The following is a 24,637-nucleotide window of genomic DNA, read 5'->3' as shown; positions in this document are numbered from 1 at the left end:
GAGGGGAATTTCAACTATCCACAAAGGGGAAGAGCACAAAGGGGAAAGACAAAAGTACACCACAAACCAAATAAAGGATAGGAGGCCACACCAGCAGGTCATGCTAAGCTAACCAGCTAGCAGGCCTGTCAGCCAAGAGGCCTCACAACAAAAACAAACAAAACACACAAACCAAAAGGAGGGACAAACTAGGGGGACAAACTAGGGGGTAAAACTAGCAAACAAGATGGTTGGGGTAAAGGGGAATGAGGGGACAACAAAAACACTGACCAACAATACCTGCCAAAATTAAGGGACGAGAAAGCTAGCAAGCCTCACCAGCAGGCCAGGCTAGGCTAACCAGCTGGCCGGCCAGCAAAAAGGTCCCTCAGTTGACGACACAAAACAACAAGAAACTGAAACAATGGGCAATTTGGGGGATAAACTAAGGGTACATGATGGGTGGGGTCAAAAGGGGATAACGAAAGACTATCAAACAATGCCTGTCACGCCTAAGGGGCCAGGAGGCTAGCAGGCCAAGCCAAGCTAAAGCTAGCAGGCCGGCAAGCCAGAAAGCCACACCAGCTAGCAGACAACACAGAAATGAAGACAGTGGGAGGAGCTAAGGGAAGACTATAGGATACACAGGGGGAGGGGAGATGCAAAACAGGACAAGCAAAAGGAAAAACAAAAATTTCATTAATAAAGAAAAAGGACCAGAGGGCCTTAACTCACCCTACAGGTGCTAGTGCACTTGTAGTCCACCACCAAAAACACCACCTAACCCAGGACAAAAAAAAACTATGGTGAAACAGAACAAGAATAATACATTTAACAAAAATAACTTGGAACACAATTTCCCGAGCGCCCTCCGGCTTATGATCGCCTCTCCGATCAAATGCAGCAACTGTTAAAGAAACTACACTTGATCTTAGCCAAAAGGCCGAGAAGCTAACTTCCTTCATACTGGACACAGACTTCATCATTGGCAGTGTACAATATATCTTTTTTTAAACATTACACAACAGAACACTTAAACTGGAATAATACTCTCAGTAACGGTTGCACAAGAGGGAACTTGTGACCTTAGAACTACACCCATGTATCCCTGTCCTTTACTTTCATCAAGCCCACCAAAGCCAAAGGACATGCTACTGAGGGGCTATTTTAGGCTCACAGTCTGACAAGTTCAGAGTCTACCTCGGCTGACTGCCAGTGCAAATGGCTTATCACAAACCTGGGCCTCTTTGAACTTCACCAGGCTGCTGATAAATTACTGGATCAATATTGACATGTGGCCCATCAGTCTGTCAAACACACTCTGCCTATTTCATCATGTTGTGTGACAGTAACCGGTTCAGAGGATGGTGCTAGTTGGTGAGAACCTCACCTGACTGGACCAGTGTAATGCTGAGAGGGAGGTGGCATGTTTGGGAGACAAAGAAATAAAGCAATTTGCTCTGAATAGAGCAATTCCCTACGGAGACATTCAATTATTTGAATCTGCTCTCTTGTGAAATGCGCCTTTGCTCATAGGCTCCACATTGGCCCCAAGGCTTTGGCCCAGTTTTACCCAGTGTGGGCAGCCCAAAGGTGCTTCATTCTGTAGCTAGAGGATTCCTGATATCTCCAGGAGTGATTAGTATAATTTTTGTCTTTATCTGTTATTGTCTAGTACTGTCTTTTTGCTAGCTAGGGCCATTTACTTTAGGTGCTGCCTGTCTTCCCAGTAGACTAGTTGGTGTGTGAACTGCTGACTGCTATTAATTTGCAGATGATTGTTGACACATCAACCAGGATTAAGGGGCAGGGCAATTTGCGCTGTTGTTGTTTTGGTAATCAGAGGCTGTATTAGACTGGGGGTGGTTTCTCCTCTCATAGGCAAGTAGTACCGGGAGGTGTGCTCTTCACTTTTGCAAAGCAATTTGCTATTATACTGAACAAAAATATAAAACGTAACATGCAACAATTTCTAAGATTTTACTGATTTACAGTTCATATAAGGAAATCAGTCAATTGAAATAAATAAATTAATTAGGCCCTAATCTATGGATTTCACATGACTGGGAATACAGATATGCATGTGTTGGGCACAGATACACCCCCCCCCCAATCAACTGATCAGGCAGTTGATTGTCGCACACATCGATCCAGAGCATCCCAAACATCCTCAATGAGTGACAGGCCATGGAAGAACTGAGACATTTTCAGCTTCCATGAGTACTGATCCTTGCGACATGGGGCCGTGCATTATCATGCTTTAAACATGAGGTGATGGCGGCGGATGAATGGCACGACAATGGGCCTCAGGATGTCGTCACGGTATCTCTGTGCATTGAAATTGCCATCGATAAAATGCAATCGTGTCCGTTTTCCGTAGCTTATGCCTGCCCATACCAAAACCCCACTGCCACCATGGGGCACTCTGTTCACAACGTTGACATTGGCAACTGCTCACCCACACAACGCCATACTGGTCTGCGGTTCTGAGGCTGGTTGGACATACTGCCAAATTGTCTAAAATGACGTTTGAGGAGGCTTATGGTAGAGAAATTAACATTAAATTATCTGGCAACAGCTCTGGTGGACATTCCTGCAGTCAGCATGTCAATTTCATTCTCCCTCAAAACTTGACACATCTGTGGCATTGTGTTGTGTGACAAAACTGCACATTTTAAAGTCGCCTTTTATTGTCCCCAGCACAAAGTGCAGCTGTGTAATGATTGTGATGTTTCATCAGCTTCTTGATATGCCACACCTGTCAGGTGGATGGATTATCTTGGCAAATGAGAAATGCTCACTAAAAGGGATGTAAACAAATTTGTGCAAAAGCTTTTTGTGCACATGGAAAATTTCAGGGATCTTTTATTTCAGCTGATGAAATATGGGACCAACACTTTACTTGTTGCGTTTATATTTTTGTTCAGTGTAGTATTAGTACTTCAGTCTCCCATTTTCTAAATGGCAGCCGTAAGTGGCGGTCTCAAAGAAAAACGAAGACCGTTTCCGAAACAAAGACGATTGTGCAGAGTTGTTCGAGGAAGGAAAGAGAGTAAGGCTCCACACCACTCTCTCACTTGAGCATCCACTACAAGACCATGGTACCTGCCTACGGAGCAACAAGAGGAACTGCCCATCCCTACCTTCAGGATGTGCGCAAACTCTGCACCCCAACCCAAGCACTCCATTCTGCCATCTCTGGTCTCTTGGCCCTCCCACCCCTACGGGAAGGCAGCACAACAATGGTGGACCCAGCTTCCCCCTGAAGCTAGGACAGCAGAGTCCCTGCCCATCTTCTGAAAACATCTGAAACCCTACCTCTTCAAAGAGTCTTAAATAATCCCACAGCACCCACCCCCCCACAAAAAAATACTTTTGTGAACCAACACTCGCACTTGACTTTGTTTTCCACCTTACTAGCTCTGACCTTGCTGATAGCTACTTTGAGGAAAAAAATGTACTTACTATGACTGTGATATGTGTTTGTCCCATCTAGCTATCTTAAGATAAATCTACTAACTGTAAGTCACTCTGGATAGGAGCGCCTGCTAAATGTCTAAAATGTAAATGCAGTCCATATCTGGGGAGGGCAGCCCTCACTTTGCCAGAAATTAGCCCATCTTTTCCCATTAAACATACCAATATTGGCATGATGTGGGCTCAATGCGGGTTAAAACATTGGACCCATGAAGGCTGCCTACTTAGAGAGCAATAGTAATGGTGTCTTTTTGTAGGTACTAACTTCACCATGGGCAAAGCCTATGGGGAAAATGAATAGAGTTTTTCGATAAATGCCAAAAATAAGGTCTGTGGTAAACACAGGCTTAGGAGATCTTACACATTTTATTCTAATCAAATTGTATTGGTCACATACACATATTTAGCATATGTTATTGTGGGTGTAGCGAAATGCATGTGTTCCTAGCTCCAACAGTGCAGTAGTATCTAACAATTCACAACAATACACACAAATCTAAAAGTAAAATAATGGAATTAAGCATTAGGACAAGCAATGTCGGAGTGGCATTGACTAAAATACAGTAGAATAGAATAGGGTATATACATATGAGATGAGTAAAGCAGTATGAAAACATTATTAAAGGGACTAGTGTTCCATTATTAGAGTGGCCAGTGATTCCATGTCTATGTATATAGGGCAGGATTGAGTAACCGGGTGGTAGCCGGCGAGTGATAGTTATTTAACAGTCTGATGGCCTTGAGATAGAAGCTGTTTTTCAGTCTCTCGGTCCCAGCTTTGATGCACCTGTACTGACCTCGCCTTCTGGATGATAGCGGGGTGAACAGGCAATGGCTTGGGTGGTTGATGTCCTTGATGATCTTTTTGGCCTTCCTGTGATATCGGCTGCTGTAGGTGTCCTGGAGGGTAGGCGGTGTGCCCCCGGTGATGCGTTGGGCAGACTGCACCACACTCTGCGGGCGGTGCAGTTGCCATACCAGGCGGTGATATAGCCCGACAGGATGCTCTCAATTGTGCATCTGTAAAAGTTTCTGAGGGTCTTAGGGGCCAAGCCGAATTTCTTCAGCCTCCTGAGGTTGAAGAGGCGCTGTTGCGCCTTCTTCACCGCACTGTGTGGGTGGACCATTTCAAATTGTCAGTGACGTGTACGCCGAGGAACTTGAAACTTTCCACCTTCTCCACTGCGGTCCCGTCCATTTGGATAGGGGCATGCTCCCTCTGCTGTTTCCTGAAGTCCACTATCAGCTCCTTCGTTTTGTTGACGTTGAGGGATAGGTTATTTTCCTGGCATCACTCCGCCAGGGCCCTCACCTCCTCCTTGTAGGCTGCCTCGTCATTGTTGGTAATCAGGTCTACTACTGTTGTGCCGTCTGAACATTTGATGATTGAGTTGGAGGCATGCGTGGCCACGCAGTCATGGGTGAACAGGGAGTGCAGGAGGGGGCTGAGCACGCACCCTTGTGGGGCCCTTGTGTTGAGGATCAGCGAAGTGGAGGTATTGTTTCCTACCTCACCACCTGGGGGTGGCCCGTCAGGAAATCCAGTACACAGTTGCACAGGGCGGGGTTCAGACCCAGGGCCCCGAGCATAATGATGACCTTGGAGGGTACTATGTTGTTGAAGACTGAGCTATAGTCAATGAACAGCATTCTGACATAGGTATTCCTCTTGTCCAAATGGGACTGGGCAGTGTGCAGTGTGATGGCGATTGCATCGTCTGTAGATCTAATTGGGCGGTAAGCAAATTGAAGTGGATCTAGGGTGTCAGGTAAGGTAGAGGTGATATGATCCTTAACTAGCCTCTCAAAGCACTTCATGATGACAGAAGTGAGTGCTCCGGGGCGATAGTTCAGTTACCTTTGCTTTCTTGGGTACAGGAACAATGGTGGACATCTTGAAGCAAGTGGGGACAGCAGACTGGGATAGGGAGAGATTGAATATGTCCGTAAACACTTAAATGTCTTACTCAAATGTCTTACCTGTGTCGGTGGCACTGTGTTATCCTCAAAGCGGGCAAAGAAGGTGTTTAGCTTGAATGGGAACAAGACGTCGGTGTCCGCAACGTGGCTGGTTTTCCCTTAGTAATCCGTGATTGTCTGTGGACCCTGCCACATATGTCTCGTGTTTGAGCTGTTGAATTGCGACTCCACTTTGTGTCTGTACTGACTTTTTGCCTGTTTGATTGCCTTACGGAGGGAATAACTACACTGTTTGTACTCGACCATATTCCGAGTCACCTTGTCATGGTTAAATGCAGTGGTTCGTGCGTTCAGTTTTGCGCAAATGCTGCCATCTATCCACAGTTTCTGGTTTGGGTAGGTTATAATAGTCACCGTGGGAACAACATCCCCTATACACTTCCTGATGAACTCAGTACCCATGTCCGTGTAAACGTCAATGTTATTCTCAGAGGCTACCCTGAACATATCGCAGTCCGTGTGATTAAAACAAACAATCTTGAAGCATGGATTCCGATTGGTCAGACCAGCGTTGAATAGACCTTAGCACAGGTACTTCTTGTTTGAGTTTCTGCCTATAGGAAGTGAGGAGCAAAATTGAGTCGTGATCTGATTTGCTGAAGGGAGGGCGGGGGAGTGCCTTGTAGCAGTGGTCTTGTGTTTTTCCTAAGCCAGTACTACAGTCAATTTGTTGATAGAACTTCGGTAGCATTTTCCTCAAATTTGCTTTGTTAAAATCCCCAGCTACAATAAATGCAGCCTCAGGATATGTGGTTTCCAGTTTGCATAAAGTCCAGTGTAGTTCCTTTAGGGCAGTCGTGGTATCGGCTTGAGGGGGAATATACACGGCTGTAACTATAACTGAAGAGAATTCTCTTGGTAGGTAATACGGTTGGCATTTGATTGTGAGGTATTCTAGGTGGGGTGAACAAAAGGACTTGAGTTTTTGTATGTTATCACAATCACACCATGAGTAGTTAATCATGAAACATACACCCCCCCGCCTTTCTTCTTCCCGGAGAGTTCTTAATTCCTGTCTGCGCGAAGAACTGAGAACCCAGCTGGCTGTATGGACGGGGACAGTATATCCAAAGAGAGCCATGATTCCGTGAAACAGAGTATGCTACAGTCCCTGATGTCTCTCTGGAAGGAGATCCTCGCCCTGAGCTTGTCTACTTTATTGTCCAGAGACTGAGTAATATACTCGGAAGCGGTGGATGGTGTGCCCGCCTCCTGAGTCGGACTAAATGTCCACTCCAAGTACCTTTTCTTCACCGGCGGCATCTTGGAGCAAGCTCTGGGATAAGTTAACCTCTCTGGGGTATGTGGGACAGTAGCGTCCCACTTGCCAACAGCCAGTGAAATAGCAGAGCGCCAAATTCAAAACAACAAAAATCTCATAATTCAAATTTCTCACACATACATGTATTATACACCATTTTAAAGATACACTTCTCGTTAATCCAACCACAGTGTCCGATTTTAAAAAGGCTTTACGGGGAAAGCATAGTATTAGATTATGTTAGGACAGCACCTAGACAACAAAAACCACACAGCCATTTTCAAAGCAAGGAGAGGCGTCACAAAAAACAGAAATACAGCTGAAATGAATCACTAACCTTTGATGATCTTCATCAGATGGCACTCATAGGACTTCATGTTACACAATACATGTATGTTTTGCTCGATAAAGTTCCTATTTATATCCAAAAAAAACATTTTACATTGGTGTGTAATGTTCAGAAATGTTTTGCCTCCAAAACTCCGGTGAATGAGCACATCAATTTACAGAAATACTCATCATAAACGTTGATAAAATATACAACTGTTATGCATAGAATTAAAGATAAACTTCTCCTTAATGCAACCGCTGTGTCAGATTTCAAAAAAGCTATACGGCGAAAGCACACTTTGCAATAATCTGAGTACAGCACTCAGACACCAAAACAAGCCATACAGATACCCACCATGTTGTGGAGTCAACTGAAGTCAGAAATCGCATTATAAATATTCACTTACCTTTGATGATCTTCATCAGAATGCACTCCCAGGAATCCCAGTTCCACAATAAATGTTTGTTTTGTTCGATAAAGTTCATCTTTGTTTCCAAATACCTCCATTTTGTTCACGCGTTAGGTTCACTATTCCAAATGCACAAGGCGCGTGCACTAAAGTCCAGACAAAAAGTCAAAAAAGTTGTATTACAGTTTGTAGAAACATGTCAAACGATGTATAGAATCAATCTTTAGGATGTTTTTATCATAAATCTTCAAAAATATTCCAACCGGACAATTCCTTTGTCTTCATAAAGGAAAGAGAACTGAGCTCGTGCTCATGGCCGCGCGCGTAACTAAAATAATGGCCGACTGCCAGACACCTGACTCAATCAGCTCGTATTCTCTCCCCATTCACAGTAGAAGCCTGAAACAACATTCTAAAGACTGTTGACATCTAGTGGAAGCCTTAGGAAGTGCAATATGACCCCATAGACACTGTATAATGGATAGGCAATCACTTGAAAAACTACAAACCTCAGATTTCCACACTTCCTGGTTGGATTTTTCTCAGATCTTTGCCTGCCATATGAGTTCTGTTATACTCACAGACATCATTCAAACAGTTTTAGAAACTTCAGAGTGTTAAGAGAATGCCAAGAGTGTGCAAAGCTGTCATCAAGGCAAAGGGTGGCTATTTGAAGAATCTCAAATATAAAATATATTTTGATTTGTTTAACCTCTCTGGGCTAGGTGGGACGCAAGAACTCAACAGCCAGTTGAATCCCGTGGTGCGATAATCAAATACCTTAGAAATGCTATTACTTCAATTTCTCAAACATATGACTATTTTACACCATTTTAAAGACAAGATGCTTGTTAATCTAACCACACTGTCCGATTTCAAAAAGGCTTTACAACGAAAGCAAAACATTAGATTATGTCAGCAGAGTACCCAGCCAGAAATAATCAGACACCCATTTTTCAAGCTAGCATATAATGTCACATAAACCCAAACCACAGCTAAATGCAGCACTAACCTTTGATGATCTTCATCAGATGACACCCCTAGGACATTATGTTATACAATACATGCATGTTTTGTTCAATCAAGTTCATATTTATACCAAAAAACAGCTTTTTACATTAGCATGTGACTAGCATGTGACTAGCATTCCCACCGAACACTTCCGGTGAATTTACTAAATTACTCACAATAAACGTTCACAAAAAACATAACAATTATTTTAAGAATTATAGATACAGAACTCCTCTATGCACTCGCTATGTCAGGGTTTTAAAATTGCTTTTCGGTGAAAGCACATTTTGCAATATTCTCAGTAGATAGCCCGGCATCACAGGGCTAGCTATTTAGACACCCAGCAATTTTAGCACTCACCAAAGTCAGATTTACTATAAGAAAAATGTTATTACCTTTGCTGTTCTTCATCAGAATGCACTCCCAGGACTTCTACTTCAATAACAAATGTTGGTTTGGTCCCAAATAATCCATAGTTATATCCAAATAGCGGCGTTTTGTTCGTGCGTTCAAGACACTATCCGAATGGTAAAGAAGGGTGACGAGCACAACGCATTTCGTGCCATATGAATTCTGTTATACTCACAGACACCATTCAAACAGTTTTAGAAACTTTAGGGTGTTTTCTATCCAAAGCCAATAATTATATGCATATTCTAGTTACTGGGCAGGAGTAGTAACCAGATTAAATCGGGTACGTTTTTTATCTGGCCGTGTAAATACCGCCCCCTATCCCCAACGGGTTAACACTTTTTTGGTTACTACATGATTCCATGTGTGTTATTTCATAGTGTTGATGTCTTCACTATTATTCTACAGTGTAGAAAATAGAAAAAATTAAGAAAAGCCTTTGAATGAGTAGGTGTTCCAAAACTTTTGACCAGTAGTGTATATATACAGTGCATTTGAAAAGTATTCAGATCCTTAGAATTTTTCCACATTTTGTTACATTATTGTCTTATTCTAAAATGGATTAAAATCACTTTTTTCACATCAATCTACACACATTATCCCATAATGACAAAGCAAAAACAGGTTAATACATTTTTGCAAATGTATAAAAAAGAAAAAAAAGGAAATACTATGTTGACTTAAGTATTCAGACCCTTTACTCAGCACCTTGTTGAAGCACCTTTGGCAGCGATTACAGCCTTGACTTTTCTTGGGTATGACACTACAAGCATGGCACACCTGTATTTGGGGAGTTTCTCCCATTCTTCTCTGCAGATCCTCTCAAGCTCTGTCAGGTTGGATGGGGAGCGTCACTGCACAGCTATTTTCAGGTCTCTCCAGAGATGTTCGATCGGGTTCAAGTCCGGGCTCTGGCTGGGCCACTCAAGGACATTCAGAGAGTTGTCCCGAAGCCACTCCTGTGTTGTCTTGGCTGTGTGCTTAGGGTCGTTGTCCTGTTGGAAGGTGAACCATCGCCCCAGTCTGAGGTCCTGAGCGCTCTGGAGCAGGTTTTCAACAAGGATCTCTCTGTACTTTGCAACGTTCATCTTTCCCTCGATCCTGACTAGTCTTCTAGTCCCTGCCGCTAAACAAGATCCCCACAGCAGGGTGCTGTATCATGCTTCACCGAAGAGACGGTGCCAGGTTTCCTCCAGACATGACGGTTGGCATTCAGGCCAAAGAGTTCAACCCTGGTTTAATCAGACCAGAGAATCTTGTTTCCCATTGACTGAGAGTCCTTTAGGTGCCTATTGAAAAACTCCAAGTGGGCTTTCATGTGCCTTTTACTGAGGAGTGCCATAAAGGCCTGATTGGTGGAGTGCTGGCGAGATGGTCGTGTTTCTGGAAGGTTCTCCCAACTCCACAGAGAAACTCTGGAGCTCTGTCAGAGTAACCATCGGGTTCTTGGTCACCTCCCTGCCCAAGGCCCTTCTCCCCCGATTGCACAGTTTGGCTGGGCGGCCAGCTCTAGGAAACTCTTGGTGGTTCCAAACTTCTTCCATTTAAGAATGATGGAGGCCACTGTGTTCTTGGGGACCTTCAATGCTGCAACAATTCCTTAGACCGCATGGCTTGGTTTCTGCTTTGACATGTACTGTCAACTGTGGGACCTTATATTTGTGCCTGTCCAAATCATGTCCAATACATTTTATTTACCACAGGTGGACTCCAATCAAGTTGTAAAACATCTCAAAGATGATCAATGGAAACAGGATGCACCTGAGCTAAATTTTCGAGTCTCATAACAAAGGGTCTGAATACTTATGTAAATAAGGTATTTCTGTTTTTCATTTGTAACACATTTGCAAAAACGTTAAAGAACCTGTTTCGCTTTGTCATTTTGGGGTATTGTGTGTAGATTTAATCAATTTTAGAATAAGGTTGTAATGTAACAAAATGTGAAAAAAGTCAAGTGGTCTGAATACTTTCCGAATGCACTGTATATACAGGTATCTCTAACCTAGCACTTAATCCCATTACATTACACATAAATCATTGAATAAAAGTGTCTTCTGTATGGCGATGAGATTTGTTAAGAGCCGTGACGCATGGTCTGAATATTAACACGCATCGCTTGTGGTATGGCTTTGGAAACATAAGGACCTTATCTTTAATACCAGAGAGAAATACTTTTCAAAAAAACAAAAAGTTGTTGATACACAACTTTTAATAGGGCTAGCGTTCCCACAAGGTCATATTTCCATGTTACAGCGCTTGTTTACGGAAAACAGACAGAAGACCAAGACCTGTACAAGTTAGCCATCTTTGTCTCCGAACACCTGTGTGTAAACGGAAGACCGACGCCACAAACCTAGTCACTGAAAAATACTGTAGGCTGCAACTGTGTACAGTACAGTAAGTGTGTATTTTGCATTTGTGAAATGATTGATGTGATATGAAAGTAGAGAGATTTATGTTGCTAGTACCATTCCGCAATTGAAAATCGATAAACCTTTAGATGGTGAATTTGGCTGTTTTGGCTTCCAGAGCCAATTCACCCTTTAAACAGAACATGTAAGGACCTTGGACTAAGATGAGCAACGTTAGGCTACTTTAGTCCAATATTGGGCATACTTGCCCTAAAATGCTTAAGCAGACTGGAACTGTGACAACAAAAAAGTTATGGTAAACTGCCTGAGTGGGACATCTTCATTGATCCACCATCTTTGATTTAGCTTTAGGACCTAGGCAGAAAGTAAGATGAGAAGCGAGAGGGTTTGCTCAGCCTAAAATCTGTCCACGATAATACGATTTTTTTATGGAAGTCAATGAGTGTCGAATTTGGTCAACAAAAAAATGTAATTCCTAATTTGCTACGTGAGGCTTATTTGATTGAATAGAAGTTGTGTGCATACCTTACAAGACATGCCACAAGAGGTCTCTTCACAGTCCCCAAGTCCAGAACAGACGATGGGAGGCACACAGTACTGCATAGAGCAATGACTACATGGAACCATATTCCACATCAAGTAACTCATGCCAGCAGTACAATTATATTTAAAAAACAGATTCAAAAGTACCATATGGCACAGCGGGGGCTGTGAAGCAACACAAACATTGGCACAGACACATACATACACATGGATTTAGTACCGTATATACTGTATATATGTGTACTGGTGGAGTGCCTGAGGGCACACAGTGTGTTGTGAAATCTGTGAATGTATTGTAATGTTTTTTAAATTGTATAAACTGCCTTAATTTTGCTAGACCCCAGGAAGAGTAGCTGCTGCCGGGGATCCATAATAAATACAAATGGTTAGGTTGTTAAGACGCACGTGGCATTCCGACAATTTAACAAAAAAAAACTACTATATTGGTGTTGTGCCAGTTGTTGACAAGCAAAACTGCCCTCTTATTTGCTAGAATGGTCCCGCCTGATCTTGCCTGCCTTCTATCTTTGAGGACATGTATTTCCATCGTTAGAGCGGTCATTCGACTATCTCTAGATATTCTTTCACCAAGTTGCCGATTCACGGAGCGCTCCTCCACCGCCCACTGTGATTGGCTACAGGTAGGCCTACACGTTCACTTGAACCCAGTATGATGTTTGAAACAGTGGCATGACCGAAGCTGGATACAGTTTGTGAAGTTGCTAGTTACATTTTATTTGTTGCAATAGTAGAGTAGCATTGCAGCAAAATTGATTATAGCCTACATGTAAACGACAAGGAAGAGGAGCTTTCACCGCTGAGAGGGCAATGGTGATTTCTGACTGGTAGTAGACGCAGCCTATCACGTCAATTCTACCTGAATTCATTGCAAATGTTTCAAACAAACTGCACAAGGTAAGCTTGTTTCATGACTAACGTTAGATAAATAAAAGTATCACTTTTGCAGGATTGTAATCTAATTCGCAGTAGTAGTGTATAACATTGAGTTAGTTCATAGCCAAGGAACTCAAACCTCAGCCTCTGAGGTCGAGAATACATAGTCACTGAATATGGCCCATAGACAAAGCAGTCATGCAACATTCAACTAACCTTTACTTGCCGGTACTTTCTTCGTTCTTGATTCGGAAAGCTGCGGTGTATTATACACATCTGTTTCCAGTTGCAGGTGGAACGCCCCCCCAAAAATATGCAGGACAATCTTAAATCCACTTTTTGTATTAAGTGAGATGTGTCTTGCATGTGTGTAGATCTTTGTTTGGGTCGCGAGGCCGCGGCGTTGTCACTTAAAACTGAATAGTTGATGGAAAGAATTTGGAAACGTGAAATCTGCTAGCTAAAATGTCTCCACTCTGTGCAAAAAGTGCTTTTAATATCTTTCTGATGAATATTACCTCATTATTGGGGTTCTACCTGCAACTAGAACAGGAGTTTATAAGACAATGCGGACTTCCGAATCGAGATTTAATAAAGTATCGCCAAGTAGTCTGAAGGAATGGCAAAACATTTGCTGATTAGGCAAATCCTTAAACAGCACCATCATATCAATGGCTATTCGCAAGCTTTAACATGTAATGTTGGGTATAGTTTATTGGCTAGTTAGTGTACCATGTTTTTTGTTTCACAATGAACTTTCAGAAAAACTGAAACCAGAAAGAGACACAATTATGGGTCCTTTGTTGCTCAGTTGCAACACCAGGGTTGTGGGTTCGATTCCCACAGGGGACCAGTATGCAAATGTCTGCGCTCACTACTGTAAGTTGCACTGGATAAAATCGTCTGCTAAATTGCCCTTGTCTGGCATATTAGAAAATAAAGTGCAGCATGTGTGTAACACTGAGTAAGTAATGACCCTATCTGTAGCGTTTCAGTTCTGAAGTTCATGTTAGTAAAGTGGGACAAGTTTAGTGCAGTAAGAATGGGCTTTAAAAGTGATACTTTGGGATTTTGACAATGAGGCCCTTTTATTTACTTCCCCAGAGTCAGATGAACTTGTGGATACTAGCATATTTAAATACTTTCTTAACTCTATTTCTGTCAGATATCAGATGCGTGCCTATGCCTCACCTCGACAAGGCTATCCAATAAAATAGGTCAAGTACAAGAAATTTGGATATTATGGAGACCTCAAACTCAGCATTTCAGAAGAAAACTCCCCACAGCGTTTCAGGATAAGGCTATACATGATCACCTTCCCTTTTCCAAATGATTGCATGATGGATTGTACAAATGCTAAAGCATACCCATGATTATACACATTGGGCAAGTAGGTTAGAGAAGGCCTTTTGACAACTTAAACAGTGATATTATACGGAAGTCAACCAAATACATGTGATGGTTGGCTGAACATGAGTAACTTGTGGGTTGATCTATCAGCAGATGAAATTGATGCAATGTTTGCTCTGGCCATGCACTTAGCCTACGGTTGCTTAATGTTTCACATGCAAATTCAGCAATAAAGATACTATATACATTTCACAAGAGAATGTGTATTCTGTCAAACATTGTTTGAAGCAACTGGACGAATGACAACTTTCTGGTATCTTTGTTTTTTCCCCTCAGTCTATTCAGCCTCTTTCCTCACAAGTCCACCATGCCGATTGAATTGGCCATGCCGCTCTACCTGTCAAACGACGACTTCTGCTACACGAGGTCCCCGAAATCACTGCAACCACTACGACCCTGTCTGAAGCCCTGCATGCAGTTCAAACCCTCTGCCCCTCCTATGCAGACTGAACCAGATTTGTTTCATGAGAAGAATGGGAAACCTAAAAGGCGAGTGTCCTTCGCCGACCACAAGGGCCTGGCCCTCACCAAGGTGAAGTTCTTTTCTCATTTTGACACTATTGACATCCCGCTCAACATCACAGAGCTGTTCAGCTCTTCGCTCAAGTTACCATATGAGGAGGACAGACTGGTAATGGGGTTCACCCAGCCCTCCTCTGATTACCTGCTGTTCCGTCAGCGTCTGGAGACTGAGCTTGTCTGCTTAGAGCACTGCATGCTGAAAGAGAAGGCACTGTCTGGAACCGTGAAGGTCAAAAACCTGTCCTTTGAGAAGTCTGTCAAGGTGCGTGTGACCTTTGACACTTGGAAAAGCTACACAGACTTGGAGTGCCAGTACTTGAAGGACACCTACACAGGCTCGGACTATGACACCTTTGCCTTCGAGGTTTCCCTTCCAGTTGAGCTGAGGCCGCACAAGCACATAGAGTTTGCCATCTGCTATGAAGTCAATGGCCAGACATACTGGGACGGTAACCAGGGCCGAAACTACAGGATCATCTGGTCTGCTCTGAAGATGGACGGCCAGGGCAGGTTCAGCAGTAACCAGCAGAGATACTCGTTTGATCTTGGAATTCAATTCGACTTCTATGGAAGTCCCAGATTCTCCCATGGGATGTTCCCGGAGTGGCCAAGTTATGCAGGATATGAGGATATTAGACCTTACTACTGAAAAGCCGTCATCCTTAGAGTAAAGTGTTTTTTGTTCAGAGAAAGGGCTGTTCCTGAAAATGAGTGATTTTTCAGGCCAGGCCAGTCTAGCCATGCTCGGGGGAACAAAAGCAATAAGAAAAAGAAATATGTTTTTGGCTGGGGGTTGTATACTCTGTGGATTATCAGAATTAGAATATTAAGATGTGACATTTACTGATTGCATAGCAGGTTTAATTAACAGGCATATCTCAGTGTAGATGTTGACTGAACCAAGAGAAAAACATAATTAATATCTAGCTTTTGTACTTAATCTACAGTGGGCTTTGGAATTATTGGATCCCTTGATAAAGATTAGTAAAAAACGAAAAATTCAAACTGGTCTCTATTCTATGCTCAAAAAAATTAGAAATGATATTTTATACTAATACAATTGCTCAGGGCAAAGATTTTGTTTAACAAGTCATGAAAAAAAATCTCAAAGATGAGGTCAAAATGATTGGATCACATGTTTTCAATATGCCAGCACCCTTCCTTTGCGAGGATAATGACAATTGAGCCTTTTTCAAAAATGTTTTATTAGATTGGAGAACATGTTGGAAGGGATCTTAGTTATTGTCTTGCTGGAAGATTCATTTGTGGCCAAGTTTCAGCCTCCTGGCAGAGGGAACCAGGTTTTTGGCTAAAATGTCCTGGTCATGGGTAAAGTTTATGATGCCATTGACCTTAACAAGGGCCCCAGGACCAAAATAGCCCCATAACATCAAAGATGCACCACTATATTTTACAGTAGGGATTAGGTATTTTCTGCATATGCGTTGTTCTTTTGAAGGCTAAACCCACCATTGGTGTGCGTGGTCAAAGAGCTCTATTTTCATGTCGTATGACCATAGCACCACCTGAAGTTTGCTAAACGGCAATGGCACATGGATTGGAACCGGTGCTATTGTCATAAGACATGAAAATAGTGGTCTTTGGCCACGCACACCAATGGTGGGTTTAGCCTTCGAAAGAACAATGCGCATGCAGAAAATACCTCATCCCTACTGTGAATTGTGTCGTTATCCTCAAAAAGGGAGGGTGCTGGACTATTGAAAACAGAGGATCCAATAATTTTGGCCCTTTATCTTTTTGAGATTGTTTAACAATATATATATATGTCGGAGGAGATAGCAAAAGCTCAGGTTGCCCAGGCCGGCGGAGATACAATCTTCGGCAAAATCATTCGCAAGGAGATTCCTGCAAAAATATTATTTGAAGATGAAGATGATATATATATATATATATATATATATCTCTGAGCAATTGTATTAGTGTAAAATATACATCTCATGCAATATATCTCAGTATTTATTTTATACAATGTATTTTTCCCATCTTTGTAAAGGGATCCAGTAATTCTGGACCCCACTGTATGTGTTGGGATAAGCCATTGTTGACTCAACAGGAAATTACACTAACTGGTAAAACTATGTACACTTATGTGTGATGCAGGTCAAAATAATTGGAAGAGCAATGTTTATGATGAAACTTTGAATGATTTTTAACAAATAGATTTGCAATCAAAATGTCTGTATTTTCACATCACATTTCTTGTACTGAGTTCTTTAAGTTGATTTATGTTAAGTGATATGACTTCAGAATAGACATAGGTATTTTTAAGTCACTTCAGGATTTGCACCATGTTTGTACTGAGCTCATTCTGGTATGTGGGTGTTTGAGTTCAAATCCTTCAATTTTTAAAGGGGTGGAAATGGCAGGAATTTACTTGGGACTGGAACCTTAGCAATACACATTTCTGTCTGCTCCTGTTAATGATCTAAAATGTTTTACAGTGTTCACTATGCTGCTCTATGTAAATAAGAGTCATTGGATATGTTTTTAAAGGAACAAGTATGAAGAATGGATTTTTGTATGTCAGAATTAAATATGTTTTGCAAGAATATTACATTTTTTGTTTATTTAAACTCCTCGTTGAAACCACCAGAGGTGGTATTATTACTGTGGGGGATATGAAACAAGCCTTCTGATGGCAATTTAGTGAATGATAGGAGAGCTAACCAAAGGTTTGTTTGACTTATCAATCCCATGACCTCGTCACTATGAACTATGATACTCAAACAGATGTCTATAGAAGTGACTGATGAAGCCTGTTCAACGCATAGCAACCTGTACAAAGGTCTGCCAGCTGAACTATATTCAGCAAGACCCTTAGACACCATTCACCAAGCCATATGTTAACAGATAAGACTGTTTACTGTAGAGTTCACTGCTATATCAAACACACTAAAAACCAAAATGAACTGAGTGGGGGGAAGAATAGTCTGACCTTTCTTGATCACTAAGAACAATTTGCTGCCTTTTATAAAGGGTCTTATAAGCAGTGGTGATTTTAGCATGTAAATCTTGGTGGGGCACTTCTACTTTTGATACTTAAGTATATTTTGGCAATTACATTTACTTTTGATACTTAAGTATATTTGAAACCAAATACTTTTAGACTTTTACTCAAGTAGTATTTTGCTGGGTGACTTTTACTTGAGTAACTTTCTATTAAGGCATCTATACTTTTACTCAAGTATGACAATTGGGTACTTTATCCACCACTGACAAACGGTTCCCACAAACTGTTAGGGCCTACATAAAGCTTTCCCAACTGCAGAGTACCAACATCAGTCCCAATGCCTTACCACTGCTCCACCTGGCTATCAGCGGAGCCTTGTGTGGCAGCGAAACAGTTCATTCAGCCTCATTTACTGCCTTTAAAAGAAATCATAGCTGACATGGCTGACTTGCTTAAACAAATGTTTTCTACTGACAATTGAGATGTACAAACTATGGCATAAAGGGACGACAAGCGGAAAAGAGGCAAATACGTAATTTTGATTAAGACATTAATGAGCGAGCTAAGTTGGAGGTAGTCAATATAACTATTTGTTCACTACTTTTGAAATGTACAGCAACAAAATTCAGAACATGGGCCGTTCTTAGTGTTCTCCCTGTACACCAAGTCAGAAACGTAGGATAGATAAATGGGGCATATAAGCAGACAATGAAAGCTCTTACAATATTCAATGATTACATTTCTCTAAAACTTGAACCCGATCGAACATGTCTGGAGAGACCTGAAAATAGTTGTGCTGCTACGCTCCCGATCCAACCTAACAGAGCTTGAGACGATCTGCAGAGAATAATGGGAGAAACTCCCCAAATACAGGTGTGCCAAGCTTGTAGCATCATACCCAAGAAGACTCGAGGCTGTAATCACGGCCAAAGGTGCTTAAACAAAGTACTGGATAAATGTTCTGAATACTTACACTACCGTTCAAAAGTTTGGGGTCACTTAAAGATGTCCTTGTTTTTGTAAGAAAAGCTTTTTTTTTTGTCCATTAAAATAGCATCAAATTGAACAGAAATACAGGTTAGACATTGTTAATGTTGTACATTTCTATTGTAGCTGGGAATGGCTGATTTTTAATGGAATGTCTACATAGGCGTACAGAGGCCCATAATCAGCAACCATCACTCCTGTGTTCCAATGGCACGTTGTGTCAGCTAATCCAAGTTTATCATTTTAAAAGGCTAATTGATCATTAGAAAACCCTTTTGCAATTATGTTAGCACAGCTGAAAACTGTTGTCCTGATTAAAGAAGCAATAAAACTGTCCTTTAGACTAGTTGAGCATCTGGAACATCAGCATTTGTGGGTTCAATTACAGGCTCAAAATGACCAGAAACAAATACCTTTTTTCTGAGACTCGTCAGTCTATTCTTGTTCTGAGAAATGAAGGCTATTCCATGTGAGAAATTGCCAAGAAACTGAAGATCTCTTACAACGCTGTGTACTACTCCCTTCACAGAACAGAGCAAACTGGCTCTAACCAGAATAGAAAGAGGAGTGGGTAGCCCCAGTGCACAACTGAGCAAGAGGACAAGTACATTAGAGTGTCTAGTTTGAGAAACAGACGCCTCACAAGTCCTCAATTAGCAGCTTCATTAAATAGTACCCTTAAAACACCAGTCTCAACGTCAACAGTGAAGAGGCGACTCCGGGATGCTGGCCTTCCAGGCAGAGTTGCAAAGAAAAAGACATATCTCAGACTGGCCAATAAAAAGAAAAGATTAAGATGGGCAAAAGAACCCAGACACTGGACAGAGGAACTCTGCCTAGAAGGCCAGCATCCCGGAGTCGCCTCTTCACTGTTGACGTTGCATTTCAATTAACAGTTGTGCCTTGTTAAAAGTTCATTTTTTATGCGTTTGAGCCAATCAGTTGTGTTGTGACAAGGTTGGGGTTTTCAGCTTCCAGAAAATGTGTACAGAACCTTGCGACATGGGGCCGTGCATTATCATGCTGAAACATGAGTTGATGACAGCAGATGAATGGCACGACAATGGGTCTCAGGATCTCGTCACGGTATCTCAGTGCATTCAAATTGCCATCGGTAAAATTAAATTGTGTTCATTGTCTAGTTTATGCCTGCCCATACCATATTCCCACAACCACCATGGGGCACTTTGTTCACAACGTTGACGTCTGCGGTTGTGAGGCCGGTTGGACGTACTGCCAAATTCTCAAAAATGATGTTGGGTATGGTAGAGAAATTAACATTCAATTCTCTGGTAACAGCTCTGGTGGACATTCCTGCAGTCAGCATGCAAATTGCTCAACCCTCAAAACTTGAGACATTGTGTTGTGTGACAAAACTGCACATTTTAGAGCTGCACCCGTGTAATGATCATCCTGTTTAATCAGCTTCTTGATATGCCACACCTGTCAGGTGGATGGATTGTCTTGTCAAAGGGATGTAAACAAATTTGTTTCAAACATTTGAGAGAAATACGTTTTTTGTGCTAGTGGAAAATGTCTAGGATATTTTATTTCAGCTCATTAAACATGGGACCAACACTTTATATTTTGCGTTTATATGTTTGTTTCGTAAATTAGATTGATTGCTTGTTACTTTCTAGTGCCTCCTTGCTTAGATTCAACTAAAAAGAGGAGTCTGGTAGTCGATTTACTGGTGTAATGGTCTTCCCTGTCAGCATGTGTCGCTAATGTATTTTAGGCGTCAAGTTTAACCGGAACTGCAACCGGAGATTACGTTTGATTGTTTATATTTTTCCACAATATTACGTTTTAGTTTGCTTGCCAGCTAGCTATCCAAATGTATATGTAAAGTGTGTATTGTCTGAATAAGGTTGGAAAGATATAAATAAAGCGAAGTGTCTAATATCATGTAACGTTACGTTGTTCCGCGACAAACTTCGGATAAATTTTTTTATTCGCTGACCACTGGCACAGACACGCGGGAAGAACGCGCGGAAACAGGACATGACAGGAGGATTGTTTGCTACAAGAGACATCTACCAGTTAGCTAGCAAGTAGCACGCACACATTTTATTTCCAGTCAACATACTTGGATTAGTTGGTTGAGACAATCCTATCCCTCAATAATGGAGGAATACAAGGAGAATATTCAAGACAAGGGTGACAATGTGAAATTGTCTTCTAAACCCGAGGGAGATGACATGGTGAGTAACTTACTGTACAGCTAATGTTAACTCTGCTACAGTAGGAATAACAGCCAGGTGATGTTTTAAACGAGTTACCTACTTGTGAGACTAACGTTATATTTCTTTCTCTATTTCAATTCTTGCAACAAGGTGCGTAGTAACATTGGTGAACCTGTCCCTCAAGTATCTTCTACTCGTGGCGAGTTCAGTGATCCTGTTTACAAAGAGATTGCTCTTGCAAATGGACATATCAACCGCATGAACAAGGATGAGCTTCGGTCTAAACTGGCAGAGTGTAAGCTTGACACAAGGTATGTAGGAACACTTGTTTCAGCAGGAGATTGCTACAAACGTAATCCATTGAAGATCAGGATTTCTACGTTAGGAAATCCCAGAGCTGCTTGACATGTCACTGGAAAAAGATCTGTATCACTGAACATGATCCCAAGTGTCTGTCTCTCTCTCTCTCTCTCACTCTGTGTGTAGAGGTGTGAAGGATGTGATGAAGAAGCGGTTGAAGAACTACTACAAGAAGCAGAAGCTGTCGTTGATGCAGTCTGTGACAGAGGGTGGACCAACTGATGCCTACTACGACTTCATCTGTGTGGTGGACTTTGAGGCAACGTGTGAACAGGACAACCCCCTTGACTTCACGCATGAAATCATTGAGTTCCCAATGGTCCTGTTCAACACCCGCACTTTAGACATTGTGAGGAGGGGACATTGTTAGAATCAATACTTTGTAAGGCTTGTGTGTACTATCAGATGTATGGCCCTTTTGAGTTCACATTAGTAGTTGATGCAAATAATACAACTTAAACACACACACACAAATGTTTTGTTATCATGAATGACACTGGATTTCATTGTAGGAGGACAGCTTTCAGGAATATGTCAGGCCAGAAGTCAACACACAGCTGTCAGAGTTCTGCATAAAGTTGACAGGGATAACACAGGTGAGACACCAGACAGATGTTGTCTAAACCAATTTTGAAGGATTAGAATACTATGATCCACAATACTTCACACATTGTAATGTTAATATAAGACTTTTCTAACTGCTTTTTTTGGTCCAGAAAATGGTGGATGAAGCAGACACCTTCCCCAATGTTCTTAAGCGGGTGGTGCTTTGGCTTCAGGAGAAAGAGCTTGGCACAAAATACAAATATGCCATTCTTACAGATGGGTACGTACATGTGGGCAGAGGGTACTAACACTGCTTTTGTGTATTAATGATAACTCTAGCGAGATATGACATGTTCTCATTAGTACAACTATGTGCTTTGTCATTTCCACAGATCTTGGGACATGAGCAAGTTCATGAATACCCAGTGCCGTTTAAGTCGGCTCAGATATCCACAGTTTGCAAAGAAGTGGATCAACATCAAAAAATTCTACGGAAACTTCTATAAGGTTGTGATTATAAAATTATCCGAAATATTTCTCTAAATGTATAGACATGTTAGACACGATCTGTTGAGTAGAACAATAGAACTAGAATCCTCACTTTATTTTTCACAGGTCCCTCGTACCCAGACCAAGCTGAGCAGCATGCTAGAGAAGCTGGGCCTTCAATACGAGGGCCGCCCTCACTCTGGCCTGGATGACTCGCGCAACATTGCTCGCATTGCGCTGCGCATGCTGCAGGATGGCTGCCAACTGCGCATCAATGAGCGCATGCACGAAGGACAGCTGCGGACTGTGCCCAGCTCTGCCCCTGTGGAAGGAGCCCCACCCCCACGTACTCCTTGCAGCAGAGACTAGCCCCCCCACCTCGACTTCAGCTCCACATCCCCTGGCTCTGTGACTTCCACATTGAGGCCTTCAAGCAGGCATCCCATGTCTGTTTTACTCCCATGACTTGAAAATAATTCATAGCATTTTTCCAACTCAATCTGTGTACTTTTTTTGTCCCAAATTGTAGGACTCTGTGGGTAGTTTTTTAATTGTATTAGTTGTGCCACTTACCACAATAAAAATGTTGTTTCTGCCTTTTGACAACTAGTGTAAATTTCCACAGTAGCACCCAGACATTGTTTGCTATGAGTTTCTTTAAAGAAGAATTGTTATTTCGCTGGGCTTTTGTCTTTCATATTGTCTGAAAACAAAACAACCTTGCTGACCCTCAAATGTACTTAACTGTGTCTGTTAGAGGCCTGGCTTCAGTATTTTATTTTACAGAGCAAGGCCTTTGTGCTTATTTAACTTGGTGTCCACTCTAAAACAGGTTCAAGAAAATTGAGGATATGTTTGGTGTAAGCAATGCACAAACTTGTGGGCTAAGAATGTATGAGCTATTGTCTTAAACCATTTCTCATTGAATACTAATAAATATTTCCTTAGTTTTAGCCTGCTTTCTTTACTTTCTGGGGGGGCAGTATATTTTAAAGAGCTTTGACATTCCTTAACATTTGTAATGAAAAATACCCAATTTTCATAGTTGAGTAAAAGTAAAGATACCTTTTAATAGAAAATGACTCAAGTGAAAGTCACCCAGTAAAATAATACTAGAGTAAAAGTATTTCGTTTTAAATATACTTAAGCATCAAAAGTAAATGTAATTGCTAACATACACTTAAGTAGTTAAGGAATAAATCATTTCAAATGTCTTATATTAAGCAAACCAGACGGCACCATTTTATTTGTATTTTTTTTATTTACGGAAAGTCGGGCACACCAACACTCAGACATCATTTAAAAACGAGCGTTTGTGTTTAATGAGTCCGCCAGATCAGAGGCAATAGGGATGACCAGGAATGTTATCTTGATAAGTGTGTGAATTGGACCATTTTCTTGTCCTGCCAAGCATTCAAAATGTAACGAGTACATTTGGGTGTCAGGGAAAATGTATGAAGTAAAGAGTGCATAATTTTCTTTAGGAATGTAGTGAAGTAAAACTTGTCAAAAATATAAATAGTAAAGTACAGATACCCAAAAAAACTACCCAAGTAGTACTTTAAAGTATTTTTACTTAAGTACTTTACACCAAGGGTCCTTAACATGTATCGTCTATCTCGGTTTTTGTTTGTGCTGCGTTTTTTAATCAGTTTGAACTTCATTGGCTCAGAATGAAAAGTGGGACATTAAACATGACTGTTCAATGTACAGTTCCAATGCCAAAAGAGGGAGAAGGACAATTGCAATACAAACTAGCATCGCATTTGCATAAAATATCATTTACAAATGGTACAACATCTAACATTCCTAACATTTCTGTGCTTCATGGTATCGGGTTCACGAGAAAAGCATTATGCCCTTTTTATGTTATGTAGAAATCCAATCAAATTTAAACTTTGGGCTCCCGAGTGGCGCAGCGGTCTAAGGCACAATTATGTGTTCTTAACTGACTTGCCTAGTTAAATAAAGGTAAAATAAAAATGTCTCATTTCAACACATAATCCAATGTGATATGGTGACGTAATGGTTTTACCAAACCCTGTGCATTCACATCATATCCGTTAGATGGAGACAAATCACATGTAACTCACGGTACACGCAGTTTCCCATCAAGGAATACCAAGAGAAAGTGGTACAGTATTTTGTATTTGCCCCCAATGAGACATCAAATAAAATTTTATTTATCACATGCGCCGAATACAACTGGTGTAGACTTTAAAGTGAAATGCTTACTTACGAACCTTTCCTTACGATGCCTAGAACTCTACATCATGCAAGTTTCAATGTCTGCTACTAAAAAATACCTTTGGAAGGGGGACATTAAATATGGTGCTTGATCAAAATAACATTCCAGAAACTTAATTCTGTACTATTTGGTCTGTATTTCTTATAAGCATGTTATATCCCATCTATGACCAGAATAATTATGGGGAAAATGAGCTCAATATAGAATAATTAATTACACTTTTTCAACTCATTGGTGTGGAAAATATATA

The 24,637-nt window shown here is 41.4% G+C and overlaps 2 protein-coding genes across 5 annotated transcripts; both read left to right on the top strand.

Annotated features, from left to right (window-relative positions):
- The first annotated feature begins 10,984 nt into the window (after positions 1-10,984).
- LOC106563715 (protein phosphatase 1 regulatory subunit 3B) lies at positions 10,985-17,172 on the top strand. Of its 3 annotated transcripts, none has more exons than XM_014129546.3 (2): positions 10,985-11,256; positions 14,355-17,172. In XM_014129546.3, the coding sequence occupies exon 2, from the start codon at positions 14,386-14,388 to the stop codon at positions 15,247-15,249; it is 864 nt and encodes a 287-aa protein (XP_013985021.1). In that variant the 5' UTR covers positions 10,985-11,256; positions 14,355-14,385; the 3' UTR covers positions 15,250-17,172. The 3 variants fall into 3 exon arrangements, with proteins under 3 accessions (XP_013985021.1, XP_013985011.1, XP_013985004.1); XM_014129536.3 differs by lacking the exon at positions 10,985-11,256 and adding an exon at positions 11,292-12,415; XM_014129529.3 differs by lacking the exon at positions 10,985-11,256 and adding an exon at positions 12,422-12,689.
- Positions 17,173-20,333: 3,161 nt separating this feature from the next.
- Positions 20,334-23,092, top strand: LOC106563692 (3'-5' exoribonuclease 1). 2 transcript variants are annotated; one of them, XM_014129511.3, is made up of 7 exons: positions 20,334-20,762; positions 20,895-21,055; positions 21,231-21,423; positions 21,617-21,700; positions 21,821-21,930; positions 22,043-22,157; positions 22,266-23,092. In XM_014129511.3, exons 1-7 carry the CDS (start codon positions 20,685-20,687, stop codon positions 22,506-22,508), a joined length of 984 nt encoding a protein of 327 aa, XP_013984986.1. In that variant the 5' UTR covers positions 20,334-20,684; the 3' UTR covers positions 22,509-23,092. The 2 variants fall into 2 exon arrangements, with proteins under 2 accessions (XP_013984986.1, XP_013984976.1); XM_014129501.3 differs by having other exon boundaries at positions 21,231-21,453.
- The last annotated feature ends 1,545 nt before the right edge of the window (positions 23,093-24,637 follow it).

This window comes from Salmo salar, chromosome 01 (assembly GCF_965601325.2).
Source record: "Salmo salar chromosome 01, fSalSal1, whole genome shotgun sequence".
In the NCBI taxonomy this organism is placed as follows: domain Eukaryota; kingdom Metazoa; phylum Chordata; class Actinopteri; order Salmoniformes; family Salmonidae; genus Salmo; species Salmo salar.
Note: the sequence above shows the minus strand (reverse complement) of the source record. Positions and strands in the feature narration are given on the sequence as shown.

Excerpts from the sequence above, each read along its gene's own strand:
- LOC106563715 (XM_014129529.3), top strand. The coding sequence starts at position 12,667 with ATGTTTCAAACAAACTGCACAAG. Across the intron at positions 12,690-14,354 it reads TTTCAAACAAACTGCACAAG|TCTATTCAGCCTCTTTCCTC; the intron begins GTAAGCTTGTTT and ends TTTTCCCCTCAG.
- LOC106563692 (XM_014129501.3), top strand. The coding sequence starts at position 20,685 with ATGGAGGAATACAAGGAGAATATTCAAGACAAGGGTGACAATGTGAAA. Across the intron at positions 21,056-21,230 it reads GAGTGTAAGCTTGACACAAG|AGGTGTGAAGGATGTGATGA; the intron begins GTATGTAGGAAC and ends CTCTGTGTGTAG. Across the intron at positions 22,158-22,265 it reads TCTACGGAAACTTCTATAAG|GTCCCTCGTACCCAGACCAA; the intron begins GTTGTGATTATA and ends TATTTTTCACAG.